General features: G+C 41.9%; 1 protein-coding gene across 1 annotated transcript in view; it reads left to right on the top strand.

Moving 5' to 3' along the window:
- Positions 1-20,792, top strand: part of cntln (centlein, centrosomal protein) — an 82,431-nt gene that overhangs the window by 22,880 nt on the left and 38,759 nt on the right. The window contains exons 11-14 of the mRNA XM_061057989.1: positions 3,340-3,459; positions 6,566-6,687; positions 10,461-10,577; positions 19,577-19,677. Of these exons, the coding sequence (XP_060913972.1) occupies positions 3,340-3,459; positions 6,566-6,687; positions 10,461-10,577; positions 19,577-19,677 (460 nt within the window). The remainder of the gene's footprint in view (positions 1-3,339; positions 3,460-6,565; positions 6,688-10,460; positions 10,578-19,576; positions 19,678-20,792) is intronic.

The following is a 20,792-nucleotide window of genomic DNA, read 5'->3' as shown; positions in this document are numbered from 1 at the left end:
AAAGTAATTTCACTGTGGAGTTTCATTTCCAACTCCCTCTGTTTTTTTCATGAGTAATGATTCCATAACAGTCCAAACATACTGTATCAGTATTATGGAAATAACTTCACTCAGTTGCAAAAAAAGGACACCAACAATGTTGCACAGTAGCATGAACAACTCTTTAGCCAACAATTGATTCTCCACCTAAATGAAAAGATGGGTTAAACATAAGGTTACACACTTTAGCTATGTAAAATACACCTAAAGGGTCATGTAAATCCTTACAGTTAACAATGTTCCCCTTATTTAGTCATTGTTGCTGTTGGCTGCTTTGTATCTGAATACCAAATACCAATACCAATCTACAAGGTCAAAAGCTGATGAAATGAGACTTGTGTGCAACTCACTGCGATCACCAGAGCCACAATTTGCAGCTCTTTAAATATGTCCCTAAAGTGAAATAATCAATTAAAGTGACAAGCATTACACAGTGTTACATGGCTAGCATTTTGCTGTTATGATATTTTGGGATTTGATTCTTGAAAATGTTACTTTGATATGATTTGAAAAAAATGAATTCACTTATTTGTTATCAGTAAATTAAATACAGTTTTTGGACACAGTTTAGGGGCATTTCATACAGTGAGATAACTGTCAGCTCTCAGAGACGTAGTGTTACCCTGATAACCAAACATTTACAACAAGTTTTACTCAGGCTTTTTCTGTGTGAGGCGGATTTCTTAAAAGAGCACCACACCATGCTGTCTACCTGCAACTTCCAGTTTTCAGGTTTCCTGTCCTCATGTTAGTCTGTTTGGGAAGAAATCTCATTCTTTTGAATATTGTGCTCCTTTCATAGATTTGTTTTGTGTGATGGTGTACAATAACTTGTGTGTGCATCCATGTGTTTACATGTGGATGTATTTCTGGCTGTCTGTCTGTGTCTTGCCCTGTGCTAGTGTGCTTGTGTACAACATTCCTTTTCAGCTGAGAACCTGAACAAGTTCAGCTTTGAGACACACACGACACGCTGCTGCAATCATAAAGAAGCCCATTGATGACAGTGACCCCTCTCTCTGGGAGATGGAGAGAGGGTGGAGGAGAGGTGAAGGGAGGAGGGAGGCAGTAGATGAAATGTTTCTTCTTTGCTTTTCCGCCAGTGACACTGACCCCTCAGTAAATAAGAGTGTAACTCTTAGCTACATGCGGAGTGTTTAGAAACAGGCATTTTCCTCATTTCCCTGCTACTGTATACCCCCTCCCCCCTTCCATCTGCATCACTCTCTCATGTTTACAGAGCTATTACAGGGTGTGAGGCATAGGTCAGGTCATGGCCGCCAACCAGCTGCCGAGCTGAGGTAGATAGCGGTCACATCTTTCTCTGCCTCCCCGTTTCTGCTTTTTATCTTTCAGTACATTAACAACGTCACAAAAAAGAGCTTCCTACACAAACAGAAGGCATTCATGCGTCTTCTGAACCTGCAGCAGACAGGCATTCATCTGGAACAGAGTGAACATCTGCAGCAAATCTCAGTCATTTGTCTGTGTCACCATGTCATCTTCCTCTGTACTCCTTCACACAAAGCACACAGCAGTGTTTATGTCCACTGGTTTTCACATACAGAAGGAAACACGTGAGGGAATATAACACTATTTGACAAATAAATATTCCTCATTAATGTGCTTCTACCTAATAACCAAGAAGATTACATCCTTAAAAAGTAAGACTTTAGAGTTTGGTCATCTTTACTTTTGAGTTTTGGCCTTTTAGATGAATCAGATTCCCCCTTTGGCCTCTCTGGTTTCCCCATGCACACATAGGCTAAGCCAGTTGGCCTGCCACTCATCAGGAATATGCAGATCAATCTGCTAATTAGTTGCATAGAGTCATTAAGGCTGAGTTAGAACACATGCTTGGCACCCACACCGGCATGATTGCAAAAACAGGCACACCAGGTCACTGAAGGCAACTGTAGCTCAAAGGCACATTCCCAAACACTAGCAATCTTTTTGTGACTGTAAAATGATTTTACAAACTTGCTTATTCTACTTATATAACGAGTTCAATACAACTGACTTACTTATAGGGCTGCATTTAAAGTATTTTCCTTCTTTAATAACATTTTCAGCCTTCATTGTAACTGTCATAGTTTCTTTCTACATGGCATGATTCAACTTGAGTGTCCTATTTGAGATAACCACAGAAAATTAGACATAGAGGATGTAACGCATGCATGCAGTTTACATAGTTCTAAGGCATGATCATCTTCAACCACGTCTAAACTATCCTTCTGTCGTTTCGATCTTTTTTTTTCTTTCTTTAGACTTAATGCAATGAATCTTCACACTCCACAGTTGGTTTGCTGTAATGTAAAGACATGTCCAGGTTGCTCTGGCTTTGCTAGCAGTTAACGGGGACTTGTGTAGATACTTTTATCATATTCAAACCATCTACTGTTTCCACAAGGTGTAAATCAAATCACAAGGTGCGGTCTTTAGTTTATTACTTTAAAAGCTTGTAACAGCCATTATAACTCATCTTCCGTGGCTATCATAAACCTCCCCACACCTCCTGTGCAACTCATCCACTCCAGCCCAAGGACTGTAGTACGTTTAGTCGCATTGCATATTTTAGCCTGCCATCTGGTCAGCCCTGCCTGGCACCACAGGGGGCCACATATCCTCTCATATTCATATTCCACTAGCATATTGTTCCCACTGCTTTTCTACAGTGCGGCCCCAGCACTTCTCAACTTCTTTATTTATTTCCACAGAAGAGGCTGGCTAGCAAACTGCAACCCCCTCCTAATCGGCAGCTCTTCCAGTTGTCCTATCAAGTGTAACCTGGAGGCCCCTGGTAGAGCAATTAGAGCGGCCTCCCTGCCCACCTCTTGTAATGAAGCCCAGCACATTCTGGAATCTATAGCCCCTTTAGTCTCCCCTAATGGGACATCATTATTGTCAAAGAAACAATGTAAATGGAAATGAACATACTCATTAGCCAGTCGCAGGGAGAAACCTTTGCCGCTCTCAGCTTGCAACTCCCGCTTCCAAACACGCACACATCCACATACACACACATAAACCTGAACCTCCTCTCTTCAGCTTCTGCAGACTGCTGCTCCAGCTTGCTTTATTCCTATGATAGCCCGCCAGTTTGTGTGTGCATATGTGTACACCGAGAAAGACAATGTGTGTGTTTTACTCAAGGTGAGAGGAGGAGAATGGAGTGAGCACAGATTGGCATTCATGCAGTGTTTCTATTTTGTTAATTGTTGCATGACTCTGTGCCTTTGTGTTCAAGTGAAGTGTGTTCTTAGGACTCACCCCAGTGCTTTCTTTGCTTACCTATCCCAGGGTGAACCTGTGCAGCGGTCCAGGTCTCTGTCCCCTGCCAGCAGTGTGGAGTTGGGCTGTAGGAGGAAAGGAGGGGCAGAGCAGAGGATTCAAGACCTTGAGGAGCTGCTGCAATTAAAGGTAAATAGTTAACATACTGTAGTCTGTATAGGGTCTGTATAAAATAATATCCTCCTGTTTTCTCTCACCTGGATAACTATGTCCAAATGTTCATTATGGCCTAACTGTTTGTCCTTGATTTTCTGTAGCCCGCTTTATTGTGTGTATTCTAGCTCAACGCTTTTTCATCATTCCTACGGCTGTTGACTTCCTGTGTCTTTGAAACACTTTGAAGCCTTCTTAGCTCAATAGGGCACATACACTGGTATAGTGGTGTTCAGCTGAAAGTGTGTGGGGCCATAGACGGACTCTAATGGAGCCGCTTGTTGCTCGGGCCACTATCTCACACATATGATTGCTGCTATCAGCCGCTGGGTTGTTGGAAGCTCTGTAACAGTCACCATCTGCAAAGGGTTCAATTGCGCTTGTGCTGCCACTGCCTCCTCCATGACCTTCTCTGACAATGTCTTTCACACACACACAAACACGTACATAAACGTACGCGAGTGAGTGCAGAGCATGCGTAGGCAGTCAAACAGCAGGAGAGGAGCTTTGCTGGTGAAAGTGGATGCAGCACGTTTTTTCTCCCCTGGAACGAATCGGCTTTATTGGTCTTTTAACCTTCACATGCCCTCTGACGTCTTTCTCCCACAATTCTTCATTCTTTTTCTTTTTTTTTGCAATTTTTCAAAATCACTCCAAGCTAAATAAACTTAATTTTCACCTCTCCCCAATGTTTCTTTCCAGGTTTCAATACATTTCATTCTCTCTTTTATTTAATGTCAGCAATGTATATTTTCCACTTCCGTGGACTTTCTCCTAAAGCTTTTCTACCCATTGCCTTTCTTTATCCTTTCCATCTGTCCGCCTGACCAGTGAGTGAGTGATTATGCAGAGGTCATCTCCCTTTGAGCACAATCCAGGAACACATTAGGCATCATTTTCTTGTCAGATCTGAAGTGTCTGAATTACATCACTGGAAGACACCTCATTGGACCGCAATGCTCAACGTAGATGCAGATGACACGCATGACTGTCTTTGGTAATGGTGCCATTTACGTGTCTGCCAATTGAGGGGCATTTAGCAAAGGTATGCACAGGAAAACGGTGATTAGCAACTCAAATCTGTGACCATATTAATGAGAGCATGATTTAGTGTTTATGTCCTTTGCCTTGAGCTTGCATTGAGCATCATGCCCACCATCATCTACAGCAGGCATCTCACCTCCAGCGTCATGTAGTGGTACTTCACTTGTCCAGCCTGTTATTCTCTAGTTGATCCTCTTCAATTCTTTCCAATAGAAAAGCTTTCAAATTGGGTACGCCAGACTGTACCATTGACATGTTGACCTTAGCAGCTAACAGCAGCAGACAAACAAACAATACTCATAATAATGACCCCTTTTTTTCTTCTGCACACTTTCAAGTAAACAGTAGCTGTTGCTCTGTAATTATTTTTCAGCTTGAGAACGTCCACAGATGTGTATGCTAGCTGGGTAAGGGGGTGTATTGATCGGTGGGCAAGGGTCTGTAGCCTGATGACCAGAGCCGGGCTGCCCAGGGGAAGCTCTATAAGGAGCCTGGGAAGCCATGATGTGGCTAATGCCCTGCCACTTGCTATATCCTGCCCCCCCCCCCCCCCCCCCCCCCCCCCCCCCCCCCCTCCTCCATCAGTCAGCCTCAAGACTTCTGTGTCCTCCCTGAGCTCCTAGTTCCACCAGTTAACACTGCCCTAGTCTGGCCCCCTTTCATTAGAGCTTTGCTTTTGAGGGGTTTGGGGCAGCTTGAAGGGGCCAAGGATGTCTTGCTGATGTCCTATGTGAATAATCTGCACTAGGGAAAATCCATACTTGTCACATTGGCAGCGCGAATGTGCATTGTGCATGCGTGTGTGTGTGTGTGTGTGTGTGTGTGTGTGTGTGTGTGTGTGTGTGTGTGTGTGTGTGTGTGTGTGTGTGTGTGTGTGTGTGTGTGTGTGTGTGTGTGTGTGTGTGTGTGTGTGTGTGTGTGTGTGTGTGTGTGTGTGTGTGTGTGTGTGTGTGTGTGTGTGTGTGTGTGTGTGTGTGTTCGTGTGTGTGTGTGTGTGTGTGTGTGTTCGTGTGTGTTCGTGTGTGTGTGTGTGTCTGTGTGTCTGTGTGTCTGTGTGTGTGTGTGTGTGTGTGTGTGTGTGTGCGCGCACCCGCAATGTGTCCGGAGCATGTTTGTGTGCTTTCTCTGTTCTCTTTGTCCTTGTTAATAATAACAGGGCTGAGGGCTCGCATTTCCCTCTCTGCAGGGCAGCCGTGTCATATCAGCAGTAAACAAGCTCCTTCCCTTCAGAAAGCGCTCGACAACTCTCCCCAGCCTTGGCCACTCAAGCAGAAACCTGTCCTGCACTCTTCTTTTCACTTTTCTCTTTTGCTTTGCTCTCTTTCTTCTCTTCCTAATTTCTCTGTTCTCTCTCTTTTTCTTTTCTCTATTTTCATCAGCTGCCTTTCTCCCCTCCTTTGCTCTCTTTTCCACCTCTGTTTGTCCTGCCTGTTGAAAGTGTTTTCTCCATCACCCTCGCTGTTAAGGTCAGTGAGACGGGGAGGAGGGTTGCCCCTGACAAGAAAAATCTATATGTTGTCTTCCCTTACTCCTTCTTTAAAGCTCAAGCACAATCTTGTTTGTGTTTTAATGGCTGTCAACAACAGTGTCAGCAACAAAGCCAACGCTACTAACGCCCCAAACACTGTTTGTGCTGAACATCAGTTGAGTGGGTTAGGTCTTTGCTGTGTGTGTGTGTGTGTGTGTGTGTGTGTGTGTGTGTGTGCGCGCGCGTGCGTTAGTTGCTGTGGCCCAGCTGACTCGTCATGTAAATGTCGTCTTTTAATGATGTCTCAGTTGCTCAGTGAGAGTGGGAGCACTTGTCAAGGAGAAATGTGAGGAAAGCAAAGAACCTGAGCCTGCTGGTTACTGTCAAGAAGAGGTGTTTCAGCTGTGGACCTCTTTAAAAATGTAGACGGTGAGAGCTTTGCATCAGCTTCCTTCCTGGACCACTGCTGTGCTGGTGTACATGAATCTTAACTCCCTTTTCATTAAATGTATGTTTCATTTGACATGTACAACTTTTTAATGGGATAAATCATGTCCCTGTGCAACCCAGATGCAGGAGAATGACGAGTTGAGGAGGGCACATGATAAACGCCGTGAACGGCTTTGTCTGATTCAGACCAACTACAAGACAGTCAGAGACCAACTGAAAGAGATGGAGAAATCGGCCGTCCTGTGAGTATTCACTAGAATGTTAAGTGAAAAACCTCTGTCACACAAAATATGTCATGAAAAACTGTGTAGCCACTCACAATACACAGGACTTGTTTTTTTTAGATCAAAGAAGATCTCTGAATTTGAATTCACAGTCATGCTAAATCTTTGTGGTGATTTTTCAAGCAATACATTTGAAACATTTGCTGGTTCCAGCATCTTAAAAGTACAGATTTACTGCTTTTGCCAATTCACATAGCTTTCGGCTCAAAGTAATTGTTATTAGCATTTTTCACAACTTTCTTGGATTTATAGACTTATAGATTAGTTGAATATGAAATAATGATCATTTGCAGCCTTGAACTTGGATAACATCCTGTTTTAGCCAGCAGTAGTCAATGAGAGACATTTTAAATTACACAGCTCTGCCTTCCTTATGTTAAAAACCCCCTGTGTAATGCTACAACCCCCTGAAACCTCTCAAAAATAGTCCTAGGGCTTCATTGCTCGCCACATGTTGTCTGACAAGACCTGAGTGCTGGATTTGAGAGAGCAGGAGAAATTTCTTCCTCTGCCTCGTAAAAGCTCAGAGGTTTTAAGCCCAGTCAATTTGGGCCGTTTTGTGCCAAGTGTGTGCGCTTCTGCGTCTGCTCTCCCTCAGCATTCATTAGGATGTGAGAGTCAGAGGCTGGAGGTGTCTGGTCCTGGGGGGTGCAAGGTGTTAGAAAAGGCCTGTGGAAGGATGTGGAGAGAGGAGCAGAAGGAGGAGGTTGAGGGCCATTTCCTGCTTCGACCTGTTATCTTCACCAGAAACCACAGGATTTTTTACACAAAGCAGAAAAATGTGCTGGAAAATGTCATCAATATAGAAGTCTTGTTCTCTCAATTGTCTCCCAGAGTCTATTCCCACTTTTTTCTGTCTGTTTCTTCTCCTCCAACAGCGTCATTGAATCCTTTGTGAAGTGTAACTAAAGGCCCATATGTTTGGTGGCGACGCAGGAGCAAAGTGTTGACCCCCTCAGCTGTTTTCTCTCTGGGTTAATTAAAGAAAACAGAATTGCAATGTGAGCCCGTGTGAAAGTGGAGTGAGTGAGAGAGCGTGTTCAGCGCTAGGCTCGACTCGGCTCATGTCAGCTCAGCGCGGCTCAACAGCATGTGTCTGAGACAGTGGGAACAAAGACAGAGAGATGTAGGGAGAGAAGACTCTCAGAGTCAACACCAGTCAAGCTGCTGTTATACATTTTAGCAGGTTATCATAGGAAGGTTCTGTCTGGTGAAATAATGTGCTTTTGTCAGACTGAAAGATGAAGAGCTTGGTTTTATTAGAAACAAATTATAATAAGATAAACAGGACTATTATAAAGTGTAGAGAGCTAAGGCGAACTACAAATTCATATCAAGTTTGTCGCACCAATGTCAGATCTGAATTTCATGACTGATTTCACATCAAATTGATGCAATAGGCAGCTTTGCCCTTTTCAGTCAGAGCCCTCCCTGGCATCAGCCAGTCACTCAAAGTTATGATCCTGGCATTCATTTGGCATTAATCCCCATCCTTAAATAGCTCTTAAACCCACTGGGGTAATGCCAGCCTGAACGAGAGACAATAGAAAATGACTTAAATACTCCCATTAGTGCTGGGAAATCAGGGCCCTAACAAGTCAGTAGGGATCGGCGTCGAGTCTCATTGCATTTGGAGCTTGTTAGGGATTTCTCTGTAGCTTCCATGCTGTGTTGTTGCCTTTTTGGAAAGATGCGGGGGGTCCCTTTTTTATTCCCCTTTTTTTTGTGCAGGACCAAAAGATGAGTCTGTGATGTGTCTCTCTCCTTACCTGCTCTTAACATTTCTGTGTTTAAAAACACTTCAATTTATATATACGCAGTATATATAGAGGATATATATAGAGATATGCATTATGAGCCAAATAAGGTAAATTGGTGATAGAAACTGGCATTATTTCCGATACCTTCCTAGATTTGTGTTTCCCTCATTTGAGTGTTTATCCCTTAACAGCAGAATACAGCACAGAGTAGGACAGTTGGTTGCTGTACGGTTTACTGCTAAGTGACGTCACCCATGTGTTAAATAACCAGGCTAGAAACTACCAGTCATACATAGAGCACAGACTCATTGGCATGCGGTAGTGCATAACTGGCCAGTCCCATGGAAACCATCCTGCCATTCACCATTACTACCATATTTTCCCAAAATGGCATGAAGGAGAAGGGGAAAAAAGCCAACTTCTTACTTATATTAGAGAAGGGAAAAAGTTTTTTAATCAGACTGGGGATGATGGGGGTGAGCAAATAAAATTAAAGGTTATTAAAGCATCCGTACTCTGATCAAAGTTGCGCCCATAAACAGATTCCCCCTGAATCAGAGCAATTAGCCGCAGCGGCATGGAAAAGTTCTCTCTATTTCCTCCTGCTTAATAATGGAAACTAGGATACCATCAGGGAGGAAGTACTGAGGCCTGAATAAGATAGCTCTCTCATGGCTCCAATGTTCAACAGCTTTTAGGCCCACTGTAAACAAATTAAAATGTATAAAGCTTTACCGTGACTTAATAAAGCTTCATGCACCTTTCATAAAAGTGGAATTGATACACTACATACCTAAAAATCACACAGAGAAAATTAAAACAGAGCTGTGGGTAAAATATTAGGTTATATTACTGCTCCGGGCAGATTTAAGATAGTTTATGCTAAATTCACTGTGTTCAGTGAAATAGAATGAGAAAAAGTGTATCAATCTCTGTGACCATACAGTGAGATTATATGTTAAGTAGCTTTGCACTCTGGGAAACTAACCCAAGCCAACAGAAAGCACATGAATATAAACACACACACACGCACACACACACGCAACTAAGAAGTTCAAGTGCTCTAAATTGCACACGGGGGCATTAGCAGTATTAAATGAAAACATTTGCCGTTCCTCGGTAGCCTCGACTCACAGGCACCAGGGTTTAACTAGTATTAGCGTAGCGTGGCTGTGTCTACATGGCCAGTAATGACTGCAGGAAAAAGAGACCCGCTGCAATCGCGGTGACCCTCACCATCCATTTCCACACCTCTGCCTCATTGATTGTCTGGATGTGGGAAACTGTGGTATGTGTGTCTGTGTGTGACAATACTCTCCTCATGTGCTGAATTTGCAACCTCTCTGTAAAAGCCGTTTTAGTTTTCAAATGAAAGGCTAATTGGAATTGAATGTGTTGGGCCAAGACTGATTGATGAGTTGGGTGTGCAGGGATGCAGTTGGGGGCAGTAGGAACGGTGTGTGCGTGTGTCTCTGTGTGTGTTAGTAAAAGGGGAAGTTCAATGGAAGGGGCTGCTACTGAGCACAAATTGTCATTAAGTATTCATAAGTGAGGTGTAGTCATTTGAATGACCTCGTTTGCGAGTGTGTTTTTGCCATTATTTACATTTGCATGGCACACAGGGAATGGTCCAGCGCCCTGCCACACGGGCAGCGCCCTGGGCTCCAACAAACACGCATACGTGTGTACAGGATTCGCCACTGAAATGTCAAAGTCAAGGCTGCTCATTTGAATACTGCTAAAGATGGCTGAATAACAAAAACAGAATGAGACTAAGGGGCCTTGTTACCCCATGTGTGTTGGCCAGGGGCAGCACAATAATGTACAGTAGCAACAATTTCCCCTTGTTAGCATGTTTACTTTCCATGTGTGTGTGTATGTGTGCCATGAATTATCTGTTAATTTTTTATGTGTGCCTTTGCTTGCCTCTACATTTCTACTTATGTCTTTGTATTTGTTGTGTATGTTCAGGCCAGGTGGAAGGATGCAGCGTGCAGAACCATGGCAGCTAAGACAAGAGAACAGTGATTCAGTGTGGAATGAGCTAGCCTACTTGAAAAACCTCACCAGGAAACTCAACATTGAAAAGTAAGTCACCTGCAGTGTACATGTACATTTTCGTTTGAACCTCCCCTCTCTAACCCCTGTACACACAAACCAAAACGCTCTCCCACTGTCCCCTCTTGTTTGTGGGTGTTGCAAAATATTGAGTGCCCTTCCCAGCTTCACAGCATCCACCTAACCCTCCACATCATTACCAACCAGCAGGGGCCAAAGTAGGATCATTAGAGTCTGTGCTCATTTGCAAAATTGGCTGCCCAAAGATTTGCACATAAAAGTGCAGGAAGTAAAATAACATTATCTCAATCTCTGGCTGTGTCTTTGAGAAGTTATTACATGTGATGAAATATCATCACCAAACTGTTGTCCTTTTGCTACTGTTATGAAGTGAGTGTCAGTAAGATACTTCATGTACTTTGGGTTTATACGGTGTGGAAGTCTTGACCTATAGCCTTTTCACATATCTACAAAACTTCTGAATCTTTCGAGGTGAGCTGATCACAAACAGCCAAATTGTCAATGTTACCTCCCGTGTTCGACAGGGAAAATCTCCTATTGTGAAGGGCATGTGAAAGAGTAACTCAGGAAGATTTGAAAGCAGGCTGTCCTGAATTTTTTTTAGAAATGTTCACGAGTGAATGTGTGAGAGTGTGAGAGTTATTTGAAAAGAGCTATCTTTCATTAAATGTCCTTCACTGTTACTTCTCCCACTCTGCTTCCTGCTCTTTCTTTAAGTTGTCTTTGTCTCTTAGTCTGTCTCAGGCCTTAGTATAGCCATTGTCTTGTTTGATCTGAAGAACCCCCTGTAACCTTACCACTACCACTGACCCTTTATGATGCTACACAAAGCTTGGCCTAAAGCCACAGACTTCTTTTTCCTCCATCTCCCCCAGTGTTCACCTCTCCTAACCTCTTCCCTCCTCTATCATCTGCTTCTGTACCTTCTCCTTCCCCTCTTCCTGCTTGTCTTTCCAGTTGCCTCCCTGCGGCCCTCTGTGATGCTGCATCAGGCTGAGGCCAGAATTCGGGTACTTGCCCCCCCCTCCCACCCTCTCTACCATTTTCCCCTCTGCTCACCCTCCTGCCCTGTCCTCCTAATCCCAGCTGAGCTCATTATGATATAGCCTGGCTGCCTCTCTCCAAGCCTGAGCTGTCCGAGCTAATTACAGGCTAGCAGCCCTGGTGCCGCCAATGCTGCCTGTTAAGGGATGTCCATCCGCCTGCCTGCCTGGCCACGACTACAGCTGAGCAAAGTGGAGCGTTGGACGGTCGAGGGTCAGGCAGGCTAGAGCAAACACGTAGGGTCCTTGGGACTGACCTGCGAGGGAACCACGAGGGACGGAGATCGGCCGGCCTCCTTCCTACCTGTGTAGCTTTCACGTCCTCCAGGGTTAGTCTTGATCCCCTTCATGTGCCCCTGACCAGCTCCACCTCATCTCCTCCATTCCCGCCCCCAGGGCCCCTCTTCACCCGGGCGGCTGGTGCAAAGTTAACTTAAACTTTAGAAAAAAGTCTCTGTTCCAGGTTATGCATCTGTACACATGCACAGATAAGTGTGTTAAACTACTGGTCCTGCATGAAAGCATGCTTCCCATTTCTTTCACAGTACTCATCTTCTTCCATTTCTGTTACAGGAAGAAGTAGAAGTTAACATAATGCTGGTTTTGTTTTGTGTATGAAGTCAGCTTAACCAAGCGGCTTTACTTGCCTCAAATGCAAATTCATTTTGAGCGGTAACAGAGAAGGCAAAAGTGTGTGCATCATAATGCAACACCATCAAGAGTTTGTGAAAGCCTGGCTGCCAGGAGACTCTAAGGGCGAGCAGTTGCAGCCTGTTGTTCCTTTGACCGTATTATAATGATTGTATTTGTGAAGGTTGTGCGAGATAAGTGTTAGCGATGATACACTAATGGCTCATTAACTCCTGGCAGCAGAAGAATTTAGGGCCAAATAAAGACCCCTTATCAGGCTCTAAACACCTAGTGGTGGGCTTTGGAGGAGGGCTTCTGTTTAAACTCTTCATTTGTCTCTCATTCCATCTTCCTCATTGTCATGTTATTGTGCACAGATGCTCCCTATCACCTCGTCCAAAAACAGCTCTTGTAAAACACTGTCTTGAGGCCCAAAGGACAATTTCCCAGAATGGATATTGCTGGGATAACTCCTGCACAGTGGGTCCCCACAGTGTTAAGAGAAGGTTATGAGGGCCCCCCTCTAATGTTTGAGCTTCAATAACAGGATGAGCATGAAGGTGAAACTGTTCTGTTTGCTGCACTTTTAGCTGATTTATAAACAATGGAGACAGCAGCTAATTGTTATTTCTTTGATAACTTCTGTGATTAGATCAAATAACCTACAGCAGAAACTAAAGATGATCATATTATGTGTCACATTACTGAAGTGCCTTCTTGGCAACACGCTATTCCTGTAACTTGGTGGGTCAGTGTATCTGTGAACATTGTTAGGATATTTGTTATATTTGATTCGTACATCTGAAAAGATGCGCTGTAGGGTCAAAAAAGTGTGTGGACAAAGGAAGGTTACAACCATTAGAGTCATTTTTGAAAACCTCATCAGTGATGTTGATAGGTTGCCACCTGTGAGTCTTCGGCACCTACAGGTGGTAATTTGAGTGAGTCCCACTGAAATCGAATGGGTCCCCAATGCAACTTTTGTTCCTTGAGAAACAAACAATTTTAATAATTTGCATAAACAGGAAAATTATAAAATGAATTATCATTCTTGAAAAATATAAATGTGCCCTCACTGCACTGTTCAAAATTAAATCCAGTATGGGTGGCGGTAGCCTAGTAGTTTATGTGCCCATGTACAGAGGCTGTATCCTCAAGGCGGGTTGCCCAGGCTTCGTATCAGACCTGTGGCTCCTTTCCAGCATGATTCCCCACTCACTCATATTGATTTCCGACTCTCTCCACTGTCCTGTCTCTCAAATAAAGTCATAAAAAAACAACAACAGACATTACAACAGAAAACAAGCTAATGTGTTAATTGAATTTAAAAGCGTTATGTTGTGATTTCAGCTTGAAATAACACATTTACTGAATGTCCTCAGGAAAAAGTGTTCTTCCCGAAAACACCTGCCATGTTTTTGACAAGAGCTGGCAGCAGTACAATATCAGATGAAAGCAAAATCTTGTTTTAACACAATTGTGGTTGACAATAAATTTTTGTGGACAGATGCGTCCCTGTGACTCATGGACAGTGGGTTTACCATGACAGATATTAATCTGTCAGAGACGCAGGACTCATTCCTAAGATCATCAATGCTTCTTCATTAAACCCCAGGCATTAATGTTAAGAGGCTTTTAAGTTTTCAGCATATTTTGTTTCTGGAAAGGGTCTCTGTCTGAGTTTGGAAAATGGAAGCAGAAATGTGCTCCTTTAAAAGTACAAGAGTGTCTACCAGGTTGATCACTGATGTTGGGCCATAAGACCTGCCACACAGTTGTTAGAAATCATCTCAAAGGTAATCATTGGGGTTAGTGTGAGGGCTTTGAACAAGTCAGTTTCATCTGCATAATCCAAAAAAACAAAAATGTCTTCTTGGACCTTGTTTTCCTTCATTTCAACACAGCTCATGTTGAATTATCTATTACCCTCCCCAAATGTTTCCTGAAAAAAGAAGAAGCACACGATTGTCTAAAATATCAGTGCATGATGAAGCATTTCTTGACTGATTAAAGTTAAGGGGCCTAAAGAAAAAATCAGGTTATCATTCCTCCATCCCGCCAATAAACGTCTAAGTTGGCAGTATTTATTGAATCAGGTAGTGACCTGGGGTCTTTCAAACCCAGAACCATCCATTAAAGGACTAGACCATGCAGCAGAGTTAATCACTCCAGAAAACATATGGCATTTTAAATAGTAAGGTTTACTGTATGCGCCACCACTTGGCTGTGGTAACGCATTTAGTGAAGAACTGAGAATGTCATGCAGCTTTTTTGCAGACACAGACGAGCACATTGGGTCAGTGTTTGCAGTTCACAGCTTTAGATATATTAAAAAATAATTGGTAAAATGAAATCTAAAGAACAATCAGCTTGCAGAACAAGTTTACCTTCCACACATATGTCCCTCAATACAAAAAACAACAACATTGAAAACTCACAAGTTACAATTAATCCATCTATTGAAAATTGTTTAACCAAGTTAAAATTCTCTAAATTCTTGAATTGATGCCAGCCATCTAATGACCTCAACTTTTCTTAATAATGTAACTGCATGGTTGCTTTCGTTATTTATTCCGTACACAATCCTACAACAACAGCAGCCTTTTCATTTCGTAATAATTTCATAATGACCCCTCAACACCTAAATGTCTTAGAATGTGTCTTTCAAATAATGCTGTGCTTTAACTGCAATTGACACAAAGCTTGATTTTTGTTTGAGATTTCCGTCTGGTTGTTTTAGACGGCTGGAAACCTACCATGAGCAGGTTGGGCCTGAACATTTTCAGCGGGATAATTCTATCTGTCTCATTATGCATGTGTCTGCAGCACTCTATGTCCATGCTTGTTAATTGTTGTTAAAGGTCTGTTGGTAAAAAGAGGCAGGGATTATTTAGGCCTCATAAACAGAATAAACACACGCCGTGCACCCTCAGACTTGAGATGCTATACTCAGACGACATCAAAGCATAAATTAGGCAGCGATTACTGGGGAAAAAGCCTTTGAGATCATTTTCACTACAGCGGCAGTGAAAGCTCCTCTACAGAGAGTGACCATTATGGACGTGATCCTCCAAAGTAAGCGACGTTGACTCTAATTAAGTTTAATAAAGTTTACCCTGATGTTCCCCATATTCGTCTATTTCTGTTTGTTTCATCTTGATTTGCCAAAAGGTATTAGAAGTAATGAGAGTCTTTTGCCCCCCGGACCAGGACTTAGTTGGAGGAGGGACATATTTGCTCTCACACACACAAACATCATGTTTTATGCATGTTTTTTAAATCAGACAACTAGGGTTTTTCCTTCATTAATTATTTGGAAAATTAATTATTTTGTAAAAAAAAACATTCTTGGTCTGCACTTAGTTATGATGCAAGCTTCACTGTACAATCAAGAAGTCTCAGAAGTCTCATAACAACATAAAATTAGTGCATAACGAAAAGAGTTCTATCAAAGAACCATATCAATGTATACAAACACTAGAGAATGTTGTTTGTCTTTTTCTTTTTCCTCTTAAATTCAAATGTAATCGACTGCAGAAGAAGTCATTACCTGAAAAAATATTTGTTTCTCTCTCATGTGTAATAGAAATGACGTTATATTTTTATATTAGGATACCTAGCGGCATCAAGCCTCCAAAGCAGGGAATATTGTGGACATCCTAGGTTGTTTCCATTAGTGCTTTTAATATGAATCCCCATTTACTTCTCATATCATTGGCCTGTGGCTGGAGAAACCTAAATCTTAAAGACTCACCGTTGCTGCCGTTGCTGCATTGCCTGCAGCTAAAATACAGCACTGAGCCATGTAAACTCCACCAGTCACCATCTCTGCTGACAGCGGTGGCTCATCCACCCAAACTCCCACTATGAATGAACAGCCCTCTAGCCTGAGTTTAACCATAAGGGAATACCATCTCACACCCCAAAAAACAAGATTCTCTCCCCAGTGATAAATATGCCAGAGGTGTTTTTTTGCTTTCTCACCCTATTCTCCACGCTTCCTGTGTATTTTTATGTGTCGAGGAAAGAAACCAAGAGGAAGCTGGCTTGTGAAATCACAATGGCCGCAGATGATGTTGTGTTGTACACCCTTGTGGATGGAGTCTGGCAGCTTACGCTCTAAGCTGTTCTAGGTGCAACACAGGTAGAGAAGAGATCAAATGACATGGAGTGGATTGCTCAGGGCTGAAGTTGTAGCACTGCACGAGAGAGAAAATGTTTTCAAAAATGGGGCCAAAAGAGCGACGTGAGACACAGACTTCCACTGCAGACCACATCATTACCAAACATAACACCTGTCTGTTGCCTTTAGTTTGCTTTCTGCCAAGAAACTTGGTTTGCTTTTATGCCTTCTGAGTGTTATTCTACCTCAGGTGAGGCGGCAAGTTGAGAGGGAATTGAAAAGTGTCCAGCTAGCTTGATTTGATTTATCATCCAGATTTAAAAAAAAAAAAAGAAAAAAAAGATACTTAAAAATTCTCTATAGTAGGTATGGCTGTAGAAAACCTTTTCTCCACTGAGATTGCTTAGATGTAAGAGAAAAACATGGTTTCATTTCCAATAAAATGCAAGTAACTCAAGGTAGTCTAATTCAGAGAAAAGGTATTTTTTTCAGGCGAAGGCGGCTGTAATGTGATGCAGATCTAAAGCATATCTCCTTGAGGTTGGGATTTAGCCCAATGCTAACAGAGCCTTACAGTGATACCTTAACACACGTTTGAATTCTCAAAGATTTTCCATTGTCAAGACCTCAATGGACTAAAATATTAAGCATCTGTTTTTCAGGTTGTGAGGAGTGAGACTGTAAGGAAAGATTGGAGCAAACAGCATTCAACAAACTTTTTAGTGCCGTGGGATATAAGATCAGAATAAAAAAAAAAAGAATGTGTCGCTTGGTAAGAGTCAAAGGCTGTACATTTGTATTAAATGGCATAAATGGCAAAAATTCTCTGTCATTAACAAATTCTGACCAAAATTGCTGCTCCACTGTCATTTCTATTACGGAGAATGCTCAGCCATCCCAGCATCTGCTATGATGATATTCATTCCTTCTTTTTGAGCCGCAACCTTTTATCTTTACAGTTGAATCTTGTGTTTATTGAAAGTTAAATTTGTTTAACAATGTTAAATTGTTAAAAGTCGTATTTTCCTCCACAAAAATGTTTTTGCCTTGTAACAATTTGACTACCATCATCTGATTTTCAAAACCAAAGCAAATGTAACAAAATAGCCTAAGAGGCAGATTTCAATTAAATGAATTAGATATGTTATTCTTTATTATCCCTTTGGGGAGAGGTGAGAGTTCATTAGAAATATACAGCTCAATGCAAACCTGGTAACCATACAAACAGACCAAGTGTAGTCTATAGGCATGGGCACAATGCAAAAAACAGATTCAGAAACAAGAGTTTAAAAAAAAAACATCTTTTTAACATTAGTTCAAATTCGGGCCCGACCGATATGGCTTTTTTCAGGTCCGATACTGATTACGATATTAGGAAGAGGAAAGTTCCGATACCGATAAATTGTCCGATATCTTTTTTTGATCTGTTTTCAGTAGAGATAAATATAGATATAGATATACATATTTATTGTGTTGATCCCTCAAATGCAGTCATCAAACACTTGTGGAAAAAATATAGAATGAAGAAGAGCTGGTCACTTAACTGGAAAGTAACTTCGCATGCACGTGCATCATCGCTTGACACTCTGAGGAGTGATAATGGTTGTTGTTATCCTTACAGCAAACTCTGCTGTAAGAGAACTGTTAGAGTAATACAGTGAAACTCAAATATAAGGTTTTTGACTGGTGAATATAAATCAAGTAATAACGGCACATATCTGTGATAAAAGTAGCCGATACCGATAGTCACTTGATATGCTAATATTGACTGATATTATCGGCCGGCCGATTAATCGGTCGGGCTGTAATTCAGATGTAATAATTTGGGTTTCCTTTCACCAAATTACCAATGGGAATACTGAGAAGAAGTCAATACTTTTAAAATATTTTTTATAGCCACATCCCTATACCAGTTCTTCTAATTCTTGATCTATTGTAGACTGCTGTACAAAAGAGTATGACTGAAAAAGAATGCCATCTCCAGAATATTATGATGTGAAACTTGAGACCCCTGGCCACTGAGCTCCATCTGCAATCTAATCTCTTCAGTATCCTAGAAAATATGCTTATCCTTCAACAAAATTGAGTGTTTTGCATATGAACTTTGGTGCAGCGTCAATACCATCAGCATCCGAAAAGGCATAAAAGAGAAACATGAGACTGAACAGGCTCCTTCCACAGACTGCACATTGCAGCTCATTTGTCCCATTAACGGCCTGGACACATAAGGCAGTACTGGTGCCTCATCGACGCAGGTTCATTTATGGAGGAAAATCTATAGAGGAGCGACACATATCCATCTGCGTCCTCACCCCCCTCAGGGAGAGTCATTTGTGTACTTATTTAAGCTGTGGTCAGCCATTAGACCAGGCCTCTATTGGACTGTGCGGTTCAAAAAGCTAATTAGTTTCCTTCCCTGTGCTATGGCAATAACTTTGCCCCAAATCATTTTCTTGGCAAATGTGCGAAAGACAAATCTCTCAGTTGATCTTGCAAAATTAGATTGGTTAAAACAAGTGTTTAGTTTGAGTTAATTGCCATTTTTCGTATCATATTTCACTACAGCCCTAAGTGACCTGTTATTCCTAAAATTCGACAGTGTATCACTCATACTGCACTCACTGCATGCCTTAAGAAGTCAGTCAGAAAAAAAAGAAGACCTACTGTTGTAATGAGGTTAACCCAGGGAAGAATGCCACTACAGTAGCAGGAGCTTGTTTCCAGTGTTTCTCTCCGACTCTGTGGAGCAGAGGGGAGGGAAATTAGGTGTGTGTTTCAGGTGTGGTTGTCTCAGTGGGCTTGTGCGTATCCTCTGTAGACTTCAGTTGGGGTCCTAATAATAACTTGAAAGTGCAAAGTCTCGAGCATGGCTCCACATAATTAGCCTTTAGCAGGAATCAAGCTAATTGCAGAGAGGTAATTGTGCACCCTTTCCAGTCTGTTTGTCTGTTACCCACACACAGAAGCACACTGTACTCTCCTACCTTGGCGTTTCATGTTGCTTGTCACTTTGATTTCCAGATGAATCAAAAAGCAATTTAATTAGCGGATTTCACTATCAAGTCGTCTTTTCTGTTTGGAGGAGAAATGTCAGTGCATAAGTGAAAAACTATTAAAGATAGATACTTTGAGAATATTTCACAAGAAAACATCATCAATAGATTTTACTGAAGATCTGTATGAGTCAGAGTTGATTATGTGTGTGTCTGCAGAGCTGGCCTGGAGGAGGAGCTGGACATGCTAAAAGTCCAGGCTGCTATGGATCGAGCCACGGTGAAGGAGCTCCACCTGTGTCTTGCTGAGGAACACCAAGGTCATCATCTTTTATCTCTTTTTTTGTGGGGTTGGGGCTTTAGAATAACCAACTGAAAATGATTTTTTGTTGTTGTTGTCCCGTTTATATTGTTTTCATTTCCTTTTTACTCCCTTCATTTGGTCTCTGGGGAAAAACTAACATGAAATCTAGTTTTTCTTACATTGAATTAACTGTGTGGCTCTTTTTTGTCAGCTACAAAAAGTCGGCATAGACATTAAATTCAAAGAACAAAAGAGAGAGAACACTGTAAGTATTATGTGGTGGGAAAGTACACATGTTCAACATGACAGCACCTTCAAGTGATCCTCCTACCTCTAGGCCATGTGTATTGAGTGAGCAGAACTAATAAGACAACTCAATTAAGACTTGATCAACTCCTTGCAAATTGATTGGGAGATCAAGCAGTGCTCATCCTGTCTGCATTTATCATTCCCAATGTTAAAATGCACAACCCTTTTAATCCAATCTGTAGCCTTTTATTAGGCGTTGACCACAGCAACCGCTGGCCTTAATTAACCAGTTCAATAACAAATCTGTCCTGCATCACTTTAATTTTCTTCACAACCAATGATGGTGTCTTTCACAGATGCAAGTACGTGATTTAAAGGATGCCACTAATTAAAATGGTGGATCCTTTCTTATTGGCAGTCTAGTCAGGAACATAAGGAAAGAATCTCCTTTGAAGGACATACTCAGTTGTCAGTATTTTGAGAGACAAATAATGACTAAATATAAATGTTACACAAGACCCTGACAATCTGTCTGTGTCCTGTGTTTACTGTCACCATGAACACATCATTTCCTACAAAGTAGATATTTCTTGGATTACGAGGTGAGCAGTACTTGAATTTCATAATCTTACACAAAGTTGAATGTCTAACTTGAGAACAACTTGCTAACTGTAGAGATCGGCTCTACTCAGTGTTGTCCAGCACGGATGTTCTTGTTTATCAATAATCTATCAGTATCATTCTCTCTGTATAAAAATGCCCTGTGTGTGTGTGTGTACAGGATGATAGTTTATATATTGCACAGTATAAGAAGGACATTAATGGATATTATCTTTCCCAAAGTATTATGGAGGCATTTTCAATTTTAATTCAATTTTAGGT

This window comes from Labrus mixtus, chromosome 2 (genome assembly GCF_963584025.1).
Source record: "Labrus mixtus chromosome 2, fLabMix1.1, whole genome shotgun sequence".
Taxonomy (NCBI): domain Eukaryota; kingdom Metazoa; phylum Chordata; class Actinopteri; order Labriformes; family Labridae; genus Labrus; species Labrus mixtus.
This window is presented reverse-complemented; position numbering and strand designations above follow the sequence as displayed.